The sequence below is a fragment of the Orbicella franksi genome, chromosome 3, assembly GCF_964199315.1.
Source record: "Orbicella franksi chromosome 3, jaOrbFran1.1, whole genome shotgun sequence".
In the NCBI taxonomy this organism is placed as follows: Eukaryota; Metazoa; Cnidaria; class Anthozoa; order Scleractinia; family Merulinidae; genus Orbicella; species Orbicella franksi.
Window position 1 is genome coordinate 24,448,942 of NC_138147.1, and position 15,234 is coordinate 24,464,175.

At 37.1% G+C, this 15,234-nt stretch overlaps 1 protein-coding gene and 1 non-coding gene across 2 annotated transcripts; both read right to left on the reverse strand.

Moving 5' to 3' along the window:
* Positions 1 to 2,230: 2,230 nt before the first annotated feature.
* LOC145480451 (uncharacterized) lies at positions 2,231 to 5,618 on the reverse strand. The gene is made up of 3 exons (XM_081458709.1): positions 5,537 to 5,618; positions 5,000 to 5,140; positions 2,231 to 3,920 (listed from the first exon to the last, which is right to left on the reverse strand). The coding sequence occupies exons 1-3, from the start codon at positions 5,616 to 5,618 to the stop codon at positions 2,302 to 2,304; spliced, it is 1,842 nt and encodes a 613-aa protein (XP_081314835.1). The 3' UTR covers positions 2,231 to 2,301.
* Positions 5,619 to 9,784: 4,166 nt separating this feature from the next.
* On the reverse strand, positions 9,785 to 9,866 carry Trnal-aag (transfer RNA leucine (anticodon AAG)). The gene has a single exon. It is a non-coding gene; the product is annotated as a tRNA-Leu (tRNA).
* Between the last annotated feature and the right edge of the window lie 5,368 nt (positions 9,867 to 15,234).

Sequence of the window (15,234 nt, forward strand, 5' to 3'; positions counted from 1 at the left end):
CATTTTTGGTCCTTAGTTATAACAGCAAATAATTACTTCGGGAGGAGTTCACCATCGATAATATCGGACCTCGCTTCCGAACATAGACTGTCTTGCCTTCGCTGATCTCGCCTGTTTTAAATTGGGTCAAACGACTTTTCTTCAATCTCTGATGTTTCTTTTAGTTAAATCCGCCCTCATCGGCAAGGCGCGAAATGTTTACCAGGCCTTTTAAAATTGAGAGAATTCCTTGTTTTTGGAAACGAATGTATCTTAGGCCAAATCAAGCAAATAAATATCATTTTCAATGTTTTTAATCGACATTCACTGGCATGACAAGTTAAAAAACTAGTAAAACAATTATTTATCACGATAATTAATGTCCTTTATAATAAAAATAATAACGCTGTATTTATTCTCAGTTAAGATTAAACTGAAGCTAGGAGCTTGGGGGACCGTCAGTACAATTAAACAAATCAATGTTTAAAATAAAAAAAATTCTTTCTAATCAACGTCTCGTGTATAATTTTTCTGAAATAATGGCGTATTCTGCTCACTAACCAATTTAAGCTATTGAAAATGTTCAAAGTTGTTTATTGAACACGACAAACGACTTATTTGCTACATGTTAAGTCTGTGTAATTTAAGTCACTTTGTTTGACTTCATTCAACATGTGCTCACAAGAAAACGTCATCCTAATAAAGATCATTCCAATCAGCATGTGACTCGAAGGCGTAAATATGGGGCCTAAGCTAAGATTTCACAAACCCACCCTCTATTCCTCTAAAAGAAGGACTAAGCAAATACCAAAAAGCCTACTTTCTTAAGTCTCTTTAAATATTAAATATATATCAAATACGTCTTCTTGCTCAAAAAAGCTAAATCCAAGGCTCAAATGGACACAAGTAAGCCATCTAAAGTAATACAATAACGTCACTGACCTAATGGAAAACGACTAGTAAGAGAGTTATTATAACGTTAAGCCATACACTAGCAAACGTTGCAATATATGTATAACCTCGATATATAAGGAAATCGACTCTTTGGGCACTTTGTATTTTACCGTGTTTATAGCTCTGTTAGTCTTCTTTCCTGTCTCGGTTCTCGCCTTCGTTTTCGTCAAGTAGGTAATGAATGTCGCTTTCATCATTTCCATCGTTGTCATCATCGTCATCATCGTTGTCATCATCACTGTCATCATCGTCATTATTGTCATCATCAACATCGTCGTCATCATCATCATCATCATCGCCCTCGTCATCATCATCGTCATCATTATCATCGCCGTCATCATCATCATCGTTGTCATCATCGTCGTTATCATCATCGTCGACGTCATTGCTGTGATCATCTTCGTAATCATCGTCGTCATCGTCCTCGTCATCATCTTCGTCAACATCATCATCGTCTTTGCCGCCACCTTTAACATTATCTTTGTCGTCATTTTTGCCGTCATCTTCGTCGTCATCTTTGTCATCATCTTCGTCTTCATCCTTGTTATCATCTTTGTCAAAATCTTGATCATCGTCTTTATCATCGTATTTGTCATCGTCTTCATCGTCATCATTGTTGTCATCTTTGCCGTCATCCTTGTCGTCATCTTTGTCTTCAACTTTGCCATCATTCTTGTCATCGTCTTTGTCGTCACCTTTGTCGTCATCTTTGTCATCATCTTTGTCGTCAGCCTTATGATCATCTTTGTCATTGTCTTTGTCGTTATCTTTGTCATCATCTTTGTCATCAACTTTGTTCTCGTCTTTTTCGTCACGCTTGTCATCATCTTTGTCATCATCTCTGTCATCATCTCTGTCATCATCTTTCTGATCATATTTTTCATCATCTTTGTCATCATCTTTGTTGCCATGTTTGTCATCATCTTTGTGATCATCTTTTCCATTATCTTTGTCATCATCTTTGTCGTCATCTTTGTCATCATGTTTGTTGTCATCTTTGTCATTGTCTTTGTTGTCATTTCTGTCGTCATCTTTGTCGTCATATTTGTCATCATCGTTGTCATCATCTTTGTCGTCATCTTTGTCGTTATCTTTGCCATCATTTTTGTCATCATCTTTGTCATTATCTTTGTTATCATCTATGTCATCATCTTTCTCGTCATGTTTGTCCTCATCTTTGTCGTAATGTTTGTCGTCATCTTTGTCATCGTCTTTGTCATCATCCGTGTGATCGTCTTTGCCGTCATCTATGTCGTCATCTTTGTCGTCGTTTTTGTCGTCATCTTTGTCGTCATCTTTGTAATCGTCTTAGTCGTCATCTTTGTCGTCATCATTGTCATCATCTTGGTCATCATATTTGTCATTATCTCAGTGTTCATCTTTGTCATCGTCTTTGTCATTATCTTTGTCATCATCTTTTGCCTCATCTTTGTCTTCATCTTTGTCATCATCTTTGTGGTCGTCTTTGTTATGATCTTTGTCATCATATTTGTCATCATCTTTGTCGTGATGTTTGTCGTCCTCTTTGTCATCATTTTTGCCATCATCTTTGTCATCATCCTTGTAATCGTCTTTGTCGTCAACTATGTCGTCGTCTTTGTCGCCGTTTTTGTCATCATCTTTGTCATCATCTTTGTAATTGTCTTTGTCATCGTCGTCATCATCGTTGTCATCATCATCGTCAGGATCATCATCGTCAGCATCATCATCGTCACCACCATCATCGTCATTATCATCATCATCGTCGTCATCATCATCGCCATCATCATCGTCATTATCATTGTCATCGTCGTCGTCATCATCGTCGTCATCATCATCGTCAGCATTATCATCGTTATCATTGTCATCATCGTCGTCATCGTCATCGTCAACATCATCATCGTCATCATCATTGTCATCATCGTCGTCATCATCGTTGTCATCATCATCGTCAGCATCATCATCGTCATTATCATCATCATCGTCGTCATCATCGCCATCATCATCGTCATTATCATCATCATCGTCGTCATCATCATCGCCATCATCATCGTCATTATCATTGTCATCGTCGTCGTCATCATCGTCGTCATCATCATCGTCAGCATTATCATCGTTATCATTGTCATCATCGTCGTCATCATCGTCGTCATCGTCATCGTCAACATCATCATCGTCATCATCATCGTCATCATCGTCGTCATCATCGTTGTCATCATCATCGTCAGCATCATCATCGTCATTATCATCATCATCGTCGTCATCATCGCCATCATCATCGTCATTATCATTGTCATCGTCGTCGTCATCATCGTCAGCATTATCATCGTTATCATTGTCATCATCGTCGTCATCATCATCGTCAACATCATCATCGTCATCATCATTGTCATCATCGTCGTCATCACTGTTGTCATCATCGTCAGCATCAGGATCATCATCGTCATCATCATTATCATCATCGTCGTCATCATCGTTGTCATCATCATCGTCAGTATCATCATCTTCATCATCGTTGTCATCATCGTCGTCATCATCGTTCTCATCATCGTCGTCGTCATCATCATCGGCAGCATCATCATCGTCATCATCATTGTCATCATCGTCGTCATCATCGTCGTTATCATCGTCGTCATCATCATCGTCAGCATCATCATCTTTATTATCATTGTCATCATCGTCGTCATGATCGTTGCTATCATCATCGTCAGCATCATCATCGTCATCATCATTGTCATCATCGTCGTCATCATCGTCAGCATCATCATCGTCATTGGCATCGTCATCATCATCGTCATTATTATCGAAATCATTATCGCCATCATTATTGCCGTCATCATCGCCATGATCATTGTCATGATCATTATTTCCACCATCTTTATCATCGTCTTTGGCATCATTGTTATCGTAATCGATCTGGTCGTTCTTGTCTTTATCATCAGGTTGGTCACCGTCTTTGTCATCGTCCTTGTCCTTACCGTCATGTTTGTCAGCCTCTTTACCATTATCTTTAAGACATGAATTAAAGTAAAAAAATGATATTAACTACTTGTTTAAAATTATATCCATTGAATAGTTTTAAAATTGCAGATTCTGTTAATTGTATTAGCTTAAAATTACCTTACCTTATTATTACCTTATTACCTTATTACATGAAATTTTCGCGACAAGTTAATTTCGCGAATTTCGCGACTTAAAAGAATCGCAAAATGAAAGTGACGCGGACAATAAGTGTCGCGAACATAAACTGACGCGAAAATTAAGTGATTTGCACTATGTTACTGTTGAAATATTGTCGCGCTGTTGTGCTTTGTTAACTTTTACGTTATAGTACCTTCGATAAAGTCGGTTTACTTAATTCAAGGACATGTTAAAGTAACATTTCCAAGGAAATAAATTGTGTGTTACTCAGAAACGCGAAGTGGAATTTAAGTGTCGCGAAATAAGCGCACCTCAAAATCGCGAAATAAACGTGTCCCAAAAATTTCATGTAATAAGATAATTACATTAATATTTTGTAAGCTGCTGAATTGAGCACGCAAGATCAACATTTGAAAGACTCGATAACACAGTACCACATACTGTGTAACGAATTGGACGAGAAAGTCTGCAAAAGGGATCTTCATTTCAATTTTTGTATCTTTAATTTAGCTATATGTATATCTCTACTCATTTCAATCTCAATAAATTGTAGCGAGTACTTTAGTCTGGGATTCTAACGATCACTTACAGGGAAAGTGAGTATAGGCAATGCATAGCCTCTGATGGGATAAGAATGCCATACTACTAAGCATTTTATGGCTTAGACTAGCTACACTCAAATTTGTGAGGTGCAAGAAACCGCTAAGCTCGAAAGGCTTTTCTTAAGAGTTACAGCCTAAGCTCAAGGGTTTCTTCAAAAGGAGTATTAATGGCATGATAAACAGAATAAGGCATTAACAAAATTGACTGACAAATAAATACACTTGCAAGGCCAAACTGTACATTTTCTGTACCAAAAAGAATTGACTAGAGTTCAAAAAAGTTCAGCTTTGTCACCACATAACTATCAAGCAACGGAAATACGTCAGTGCAAATCATCTCTTACCATTTTTCTCCTCGTCATCTTTTTGTCCCGGATCGTTCAAGTCACCCTCTTTAATAAAGTCGCCACTAGTCTTTTTGTTGTCTTTGAGTCCAATTTTAATTGACATGCCATCGGAGGGACTTTCAACGCCCTTGTGTATCCCTGTGAAAGACAATATTTTAATATACTATATAAATTCTGTACGAGTTTGGTCTGTCCTTTATCAGTCAGGCAAAGCTGAAGCTTAATTTTTTTTTTATTTAACGAATCAGCAACATTTGTTTGAACCAGCTATTTTTCTGTTTGGCAAATAGTATTTTTTTCAATTTGAGGTATATATCATAAAAATAACACCATAAAGAATATTATTGTAATAATTAAAAAGTTGAAAGAATGAAATTGCAAAGGAATTAGGCTTTTCGACGATAAATTCACTTCGCAGCCGCTAAGAGACTACTCGCGTTGACCATTTATGAGTCTCAATCAAACACAACGTCGGTAGGGTATGTACATGAACGAAAACATCAGGAAATCATTTCAGTTATAATGTAGCCTTACCTCCTGGTTTCGTTAAGGGAAAACTCCAAAGCGGTATCAACATCACCACAAGACAGAGTAGAAGCAAAGCGTTTGCCTGCATTTTTTGAACTTGGCAATCTTTGTATAATTCTTAAAATGCTGGACTAGGATTATGAAGTTTTGAATCTTTACCTGGCAATTTATATGGTTTTCTGGGGTAGGCGTCATTAATTATAGAAACACAGTAATTAAAGATATTGCCGAGTTTGTTCTGAGTGCCCGGGCAAATCTAATCTTTAAGTGTTCCGTTTTAAAATCAGACGAGAAGTTGCTATATCATGAAAGTAAATCACTAATGCATTATAATTTTAGAAACATGCATGGCCACCATTAGCTGAATACTTCATATCATCATATGACAATTTTAAAATTTCCACTCTTTTCAACAAGCAAATGGAGAATGTCTGACTGATAAGACTGACCGACTGATTAATAAGTTTTTTTTTTGAATATTTTAAACCATCTGTTTTCCTGTTTCTAACACGTTTCCAGGGAAACTACATAAACATCTCAGTAGGGGAGAAAACAAATTACTCTGTAACCAGGAAAACAATAGACCTTTCCTGCATTCCACTTTAGTGCGCTCGAGCAATAGTACCAGAGCGAGGTTGGGGTGGACATTTTCTTATATTTGCTATATTTTTGTGCACCCTGACCTCGACTCGTCGCTATTGTTTGTTGGAATGCGGGAAAGGTCTATTTGCTGAACCTTTAGCTTCTTTCGTTACCTCGTTGTAAAACAATAAGGAGTGGGGATGTTACAGTAAGCATGTTTCTGTAACTAACAACTAAAAGTGATGGCATTTTGGATATTCATCAGCATTTTCTGTTGAGTTTTTGAACTTGAAATTGCGAAATTAACCATGGGCTATAAGATAAACAGCCTTCAGGAAGCTGCAACTGTCAAAATAAAAAAAAGGAAATCGTCCAAAAAGATGTCAATTACGCAATTAAAATCTGAAGTATGTTTGGTTTTAATCAGTGAATAACGTAACTTACAAATATTCGACCACTTAAATTCTCAAAATGAGTTCATATGTGTCTATTTCAAAAGTTGTGGTTAGGAAGCTCGGGAGAAACAGAAACAGAAATAAGTTAAATATTCGAGTGTTTTTCAGGGAAAATGTAAATATACGATCATCGCACAGAATGATTAAATTTTGCAATATCGTGGAAGTGATCATCGCTTGAACCCAGCTATGATACTAAGGGAAATGATTGGGAAAGACGGTCTCGCTATGGCTTTGTTAGGTTTCAGTTTCTTTTAAACATTCTACAGTATAACTGAGTCTTAACTGACACAAATTGGCTGTTTTCATGTCAAAGCGACGAAGACTCTTAAATTTTAGTTAAATAGAAGCCAGGATCTTTTTTTATCTTATATTTCCTGTTGTAAAAGTACGGAGCGAATAAGGATTCCAAAAACAGAGCTCGACTCGAAAGAAAGGAAAATACACTATATAGCCATTAATTAAAGAAGCGGCGTCATGATAATTTAAATCATTTGTCTGAAGTACGAAACCTAAGTTTGGAAGGTAAAAATATATAATACTAATTTAAAAAAAAGTAAAGACCGAAAATAGACAAGGAAGGTACAACTAAGGAAGTGCAGATCAAAATTACAGACGAAAAATTTTAAAAAACGTCAGTCATTTATTCAAAATGGGCCGTCTTTGACATGACCTCTATTAAGATGACCGTGTCATTCTAAAATCATTTCTGACAGTTTCTTGTTCCTGAGCGACAGGCAGTTTATGTTTTGAAACACTAGCTCATTCCTACTCGTTTCTAAATATCAATTTTAATACAAAACCTTGTCGGAAGCTCGCATATGTATAAAAAACATAAATATATAATCTATAATATATAATCTATGTTATTTTAATCTGTGTTGCAGTATATATGAAAATACATGGAGCAAGGATATTAGCAATATCATCACCCTGAACGTTGACCATCAGGAAGAGCTAAACTACCGTAATGTGAAATGTAATTATTATTATGTGGACAGATTGGGTGAAAATAACTGAGCCCTAGAAAGAAAAAAACAGAATCGAAACATCTCTATGTTCTGCTTCAGCCCTTAAACATTTTACATTTTGTGGAAACTGAGGTGGAAATACTACTACTTTAAGTTGGGTTGGAAATGTTAATAGTATAGTATCTTCACGTGCAATATTTGCTTACCGGGTAAGAGCAAATGTAACATCATTTTAATTTTGATTTCTCATATTTGTGTTCTTCGGTATTTACCAAAAATCTATATTATCTGAGCATTCAGAGAAACCAAAATTTGCGCTAAAGACTTGAGATGAAGCTGAAGTACTTCAAAGGGAAAACTTCTTAGTTCGGTGTTTTGCCTCAGGATAGTCATGATACAGAGTTTGTTACCAACAGTTAGTTCGGATCCGTTCAGTTTATATTTGAATATTTGACTCTTAAAGAAAGCAACTTGATATTATTTTTCTCAAACTAAATACAAGGCAATCCTGATTTAAAGAACTTTGCTCTTCGCTAAAAATCTTGCACGTGATATTCCATGTTCTTTGTGAGTTGTTCTTTGTGAAACCAAAATTTGCGCTTAAGATTCAAGTAAATAGTTAGGTTTTTTAAATATATTTTATATGTTTTGTATTTTTTCAAATTTAGAAGCCAAGTACTTTAAAGGGAAAACTTCTTAGTTCGTAGTTTTGCCCTAGGGTAGTAATGATACACAGTTTGTTACCAAGAGTTAGTTCGGATCCGTTCATCTTTTATTTGAATATTTGCCTCTTGAAGAAAGCAACTGGGATATTATTTTTCTCAAACTAAATACAAGGCAATCCTGATTTAAAGAACTTTGCTCTGCGCTAGAAATCTTGCACGTGATATTCGATGTTTTTGTGAGTTGTCAAACTTCTGCCAACTGATGTGTTTTCCTTCACATACGTTTACTAATGTAGATTAACAGTCGCTTGCTGTTTCCCAAAGGGTAATATGTACTAAAAAACACCGTAGTTGAGAATTGCATAAATCCTGTTGGTCTGATTGAACAGTTACTGAAGACCCCAATAGAGCAGATAGTCAACGAAATAAGAAATGAGTTTTATTGATAACAAAATCTTAGACATTTTTGCAGTGGAAATGTAAATCACTTTATTTACGAGTCTTCTTTTGAAATCAGACAAAGAACTTCGACATACGACTGAAATTTTAGAAACACTGTTTTTTTAAAGTAAAAACATGTTTTTTTTAACGTAATCATTAGAAAACAGGAAAACTATACTTCTAAAATAAATCTTCCGTCAAAATCAATCAAATTATCTCAAGCATTTTGGTATCTCAACATGGTTAACTTTGCTGAAAAAAGTTCTGTCAGACTATAGTGATTATTTTTCTTTACAAATTTAAAGGCTTTATCCACTGACTTGAACTATGATTTTGGGACAGCTAAGTTATTGACATCAAATAAACAGCAAGCTTTATGTTACAATATAATTAGTTCATCGAAAAGGAAATACGTAATAGTTTGCGTCTGTATCCAGAAATATAAAATGGTTGAGCCATTTATAAAACCGTGCTTTGATTCCAATTCTAACTACATTAAGTATACTCATTTTCCGCGAAATATCGTATGTCGTCTGAAATACTTTTATTAGAGCTTAAGCAAATCACAATGACAACGGCAACGAGAACACTACCAATCAAAAAGTTTAATGAGTACAACATTTCTCGGCTTTGCCGTCCTCTGCGCAACAACAACGAGAAATGACCAAATTCTGCATATTTTGGAGAACGCGAAGGACGGTGGCTTATTTTTCGTATATTTATTTGGAATTGGACGCTGGCACTACACTTGAGCCAAGTTCTGAGACCAATGGACGCTCTGAACAGATTTAGACAATTTGGAAATTCGAACTAAGGTAAAATTTAAATTCATTTTACTAAGCGTTGTCCTCGGGGTCGCGCTCGTCATTGTTTAAGTTCTCTGTTATGATTTTAGACCCAGTATAAATTGCCAGTTTAATCAATAATCTTACAGTAGAACTTCGATCAGTAGCCGTTCTTCTCTCTTTTCTCTTTAACCGAACAAAGTCTGTAGATTTTGATCATTGAATTTACTTCCTTTAAACCAATCCTAATGTTCCTTGCAATTGGGTAATTAAAAGATTATTACTCTATAAAAATGAAAATCGTCCTTCTAAAAAGCTTATTACCATAGCCAACAAAACATTGGTCTAAAAGAAGTGGCAGCGGTGGGATTCGAACCCACGCCCCCGAAGAGACTGATGCCTTAAACCAGTGCCTTAGACCACTCGGCCACGCTACCAGATGACAACTGACACAGACATCATCTACAATAATCTGTATCAGAAAGCCTCTTTTTTTATATTTATTTACTTATTTTTTTTTACATTACATTACTGTTTTAGTTACGCTACAACAACTACATAAATCTACTTATAGAGCTTGTACTTACACTACTATTACACCACAAATAACAAAAATTACTCAGTCTGTTTACAGAACTATTAGCTACGCATGCCACCATAGTGCTTACAAAGTATAGCTAGTACACGATAAATTAGTAAAAAGTAATTTATTTTCTTATGATTTTCCATTTATTTTCATGAAAATTAATCCTACATCTCCTCTTAGCGATATAATGTTCAATGCGTTCTTCTTCTTAGTCTTTCAAACCTGTGTACAACTGTATATGTTGCATTTTCCTTGGCATATTTAACTTCCAGAAGTACTTTTCAAAATCAGTTACACGATTTTGTAAACACAGAAGTTGTAGCAATTAGGAATATCCTTGTTAATAAAACAACTGAGATACTAAGTACGCTCTGATTGGTCAATAGAGTTGCTAAACCTATGTTCTATTTTACCGGTAAACCACGGTTCCCGATCTATGGCAGATCTACGCGGGAACTAGAGAACTCGACACTCTAGCGATAACAATCGTAATAAACAGCTTTGCCGTTCACTGGCTGAATATCGAGGGACTGGGCTCGAGCCGTGAAACATGGCGGACACGACACGAAAGAGCTCCTAGAATCTTTTAACCTTGTAGCCACAGTAATGGTTGTTATATCTTAAATGTGACAAAATGCCTAACGATCAAGCTAATAGAAATGACGTGAAGGAGACAGGGAGGAAAAGAACTCGAGAAGGAGGCTCCCAAACTGACGAAGAAGACTGCAGGCAGCCATGTGGACTATGCAGCGATGCAACGAACTCAAGTCTCAGCAGCATTGAAGAGAAGCTCAACTTAAGTGTCCTTCCAGAGTTGGAAAATTATAAGTCCAGAATCAATCAACTCGAAGAAGAAAATAAATCCCTACAAACAAGCCTGCAATATGCTCAAGCAGAAATCGAAGATCTAAAAACCAAGGCAAATGACGCAGAGTCTCAGCAACAAAAGATCAACGCCGATCAAGAGCTAATAAATAAAGAACTCAAGGAATTACAAAGACGGCATATCAAACTGGAATGCCGTAGTCGCAGAGGCAACTTAAAATTCTTTGGAGTGAAGGAGGGAGAATGTGAATCTAACGGCGATACCGAGACTGCTTTACGGGAATTTATGCGCACGAAGCTGAAAATTCCACCCAACGATGTAAAGGAAATACACTTTGACAGAGTTCATAGGATTTCTACGCATACACGCGACGGCCGAAACTCCGGATCCCGTCCAATTATAGTCAAACTCTCCGCTCATCAAGACAAGAACTTCATAAAGCCGTTCATCAAAAACCTTCCTAAGGGCACCAACATTGGAATATCCGACGACTTTCCAAAAGAAGTGGATGAGATAAGAAGGAAGTTATACCCCGTTCTCAAGGCTGCCAAACGTGAAAAGAAAGAAGCGTACTTTAAGGTAGAAAAACTTTTTATCAACGGCTCACTCTACCGAGGACCGGAAACAGCTCTTTTCCCTCTGTACGGATGTTTAATGAATGGTTAGTTTTAAATATGTTTAACTGACTTTCTTGCTCCGCCGAACAACTCAACCATTGCCGTGCTGCCGCTAGTACCCCAATTTTGACCCAGTCAGTAAACGCCGCACAAAAGCATAGGTAAGTCTGAAGTAGTGAGTAGCTTGTGTTGTGTGTGTTGTTGTATTTCTGTTGTAAGTATGTTCAAATGTATTTATCTATCTAACTTCAACTCGTTCAACAAAAGAAAATTAATACTAAGTTAGGATATTTCGCCGCACAGTGAGAACTATAGTATAAACACGTGCATAATTTTTTCTCTGGAATATTGTGACTTCGCCTTCTGCAGAAAATCTAAACGTATAAAATTATATCGCTAAATGTAAGAGGGTTAAACGGTTCGAGAAAGCGAAGACAGGTTTTTCGCTGGCTACATCAACAAAAAGCAGATATAATTTTTTTGCAAGAAACTTATTCCTCGCTCGATACTATCGGAAGATGGGAGACGGAATGGGGAGGCAAAATCGTATCTAGCCATGGGTCGTCTCATAGCAGAGGAGTTATGATTCTTTTTAAACCACGGCTTGACGTAAACATTGAAAAAATTGTCTCAGATGATCACGGGAGATATATTTTAGCGGAGACTGTTATTGATAATACAAAAGTTGTCCTGCTTAATGTTTATGCACCAAACGATCCAAACCAACAGGTTGTATTCCTAAGGGGGCTTTCAAATAATATCCTCGGCAAACATGGAAATGAAAATCTTGTGTTGGGGGGCGATTTTAATTGCGTAATCGGCACTTTAGACAAAAGAGATGGCAAACCTGTTGACACTAGAAAAGCATCGACTATTGAACTCAAGGCTTTGATTAAAACACATAATCTGCTCGATACCTGGCGCTACAAAAACCCGGACTCATTTGGCCCTACGTGGGCGAACCCCTCAATGAAAATACAATGTAGACTAGATCACCTCTTCGTTTCAAATCAATTGAGTAATCGAATTTGCGAGAGCAAAATAATTCCAAATATTTATTCTGACCACTCTGCAGTCGTGCTCTCTATATCTTACACCGAACACGAACCCCCTCGTGGGCTGGGCTTCTGGAAATTTAACAACTCGTTGTTGTCGGACACGAAATATGTAGAATTATTGAATTTCTTAATTCCAGAGTTCGCCAAAAAGCATCAGGGAACTGAGGACAAGGGTTTGTTCTGGGAAATGATTAAAGTGGAAATCAGAATATTTACAATAAAATTTTCGAAAAAAAAAAAAGCAAAAAGTAAGCGTGGCGAAGAGTCTGCCCTTTTGTCGGAGATGATCAAGTTGCAGTGCAAGCTCCAGACAGCGTACAGCGATTCCCTAAGGAGTGAAATAGAAAGAATAAAAACCAAGCTTTCAAAAATAGCAAGCGTTAAGACGCGTGCCACGATTATAAGAAGCAGAGCGCGCTGGTATGAACATGGCGAGAAAAACAGTAAGTATTTCTACAATTAAGAAAAAACAAACCACAGGACAAAACATATAACGGCCTTAAAGGTTGATGATCACGCAAAATTAACCGACCCGAGAGAGATTCTTGAAGAGGAAGAGCGCTTTTTTTAAATATATATACATCAAAAAACGCGAATCCGAACGGCTCGGAGTTTATCGAATTCTTTAATACGGAAAATGTATTATCAGAAGAAACTGAAAAAATTTGCGAAGGTATTATGTCTATCGATGAATGTAAACGAGCGCTTATGACGATGGAAAGCAATAAAACACCAGGTACAGATGGCCTCACTTCAGAGTTCTATCGCGTTTTTTGGAATGCTGTTGGTAAATTCATGGTGGAAAGTTTTAATTATGCATTTCAACACGGATCACTTTCTATCTCTCAACGACAAGGTATTATTTCTATAATGCCAAAAAAGAATAAGAACGCGGAATATTTAACAAATTGGAGACCAGTTTCGCTACTTAATGTTGACTACAAAATTGCGACCAAAATTATTGCTCTTCGCTCGGAAAAGATCTTGCCAAGCGTAATACATCCTTGTCAGTCCGGCTACGTAAAGGGTAGATTCATTGGAGAAAGTATCAGACTAATAGCAGACACAATGGACTTCACTAAAATTAAAAATATACCAGGTATATCTGTTTTCTTAGATTTCGAGAGAGCTTTTGATTCAATTGAATGGGACTTTATCCAAAAGTGCCTTAAATCTTTCAACTTTGGACCAAATCCCCGGCAATGGATCAGCGTGTTCTATAAAGACATCTCTAGTTGCGTCATTAACAATGGCGTAGCCTCTAAATACTTCTACTTAGAACGCGGTGTCCGTCAGGGTTGTCCCCTTTCAGGCGTACTCTTTGTTATTGCTATGGAGTTTCTTGCCCAAAGTATAAAACGGTCAAAAGACATCAAGGGCATACATATCCAGGGAAATGAAGAGGTCAAGCTCACGCAGTATGCTGACGACACAACTGCCCTTCTTGCTGATGTCCAGTCAGTTTCTAATTTATTTGACTTACTCTCACTGTTTGAAAAGTGCTCTGGTCTAAAAATAAATCAGGCAAAATCAGCGGAAATGCTATGGCTTGGCTCCATGCGCCATAGGAAAGACGCAATTTGCAACCTCCAAATCAGCGATGATCCTGTTTACGCGCTCGGTGTGCATTTTACCTAGAATATTGAATTGTCTCATAAGAAAAATTTCTTTGAAAAATTAGGATCCCTAAAGAAAACCCTAAGCGTCTGGTCCCGAAGAGACTTATCTATATACGGTAGAATAAATATTGTTAAAACGTTAGCCCTCTCCAAACTTGTATTCATCTCCAGTGTTATGGGGACTCCAAAAAACTTTGCAACAGAGGTCAATAAAATGGTGTTCGATTTTATCTGGAAGCAAAAACCCGCCAAAATTAAAAAGGCAACCCTCATCAAGAAGAAATCGGATGGCGGTCTTGGCATGAAAGATTTTGTACTTTTCCATAAGGCTTTGAAACTAACTTGGGTAAAACGGCTAGGCTCAGACTCAGATGTACCGTGGAAGTATATTCCAAAATCGTTTCTCTCTACTGTCGGCGGTACTGAGATCTTTCAATGTAATTATGACTACAACTTTCTTGATCTTAATGGCCATCTTCCTGCATTTTATAAACAAATTATTCATCATTGGCAAGAAGTCGTGTCTACGACACCTCACAGCAAGACCGAGATTCTGTCTCAGACAATCTGGAACAACATTACGATTGACAAAGAAATGGTATATCTACCTCACTGGCACCGAGCAGGTATAGAGCAAATTTCAGACCTTTTTGACGAGCGTGAAAATTGCTTCCTGCCTTTCCTTTCCTTGCGCAATAAATACACGCTAAATTGCAACTTTTTACAATATTATAGTCTTTTATCTGCGATCCCTCAAGTTGGAAGAAGCTCCTAAACGTAAATTCTGGCGACTCTACTACACCCCCCGCCGCCAATCTGTACTATAACGTGCATGATGTTATACGACAAACTGTTAACCTTAGAAAATCTTCCTCCTCCCACTTCAGAAAAAAAAACTCTTATCATACGGCATCGCAAAAGAAAATCTAAATAAAATTTATCTTCTGCCGTTCACAGCCACAAAAGAAGTTAAATTGACGATGTTTCAGCACAAAATTGTACACAACATTTTAGCTATGAACAGTATATGAAACAAAATGAACAAGGTTGCCTCCCCATCCTGCCCTTTCTGTCCCTCTGATAGTCAAAACATACGTCA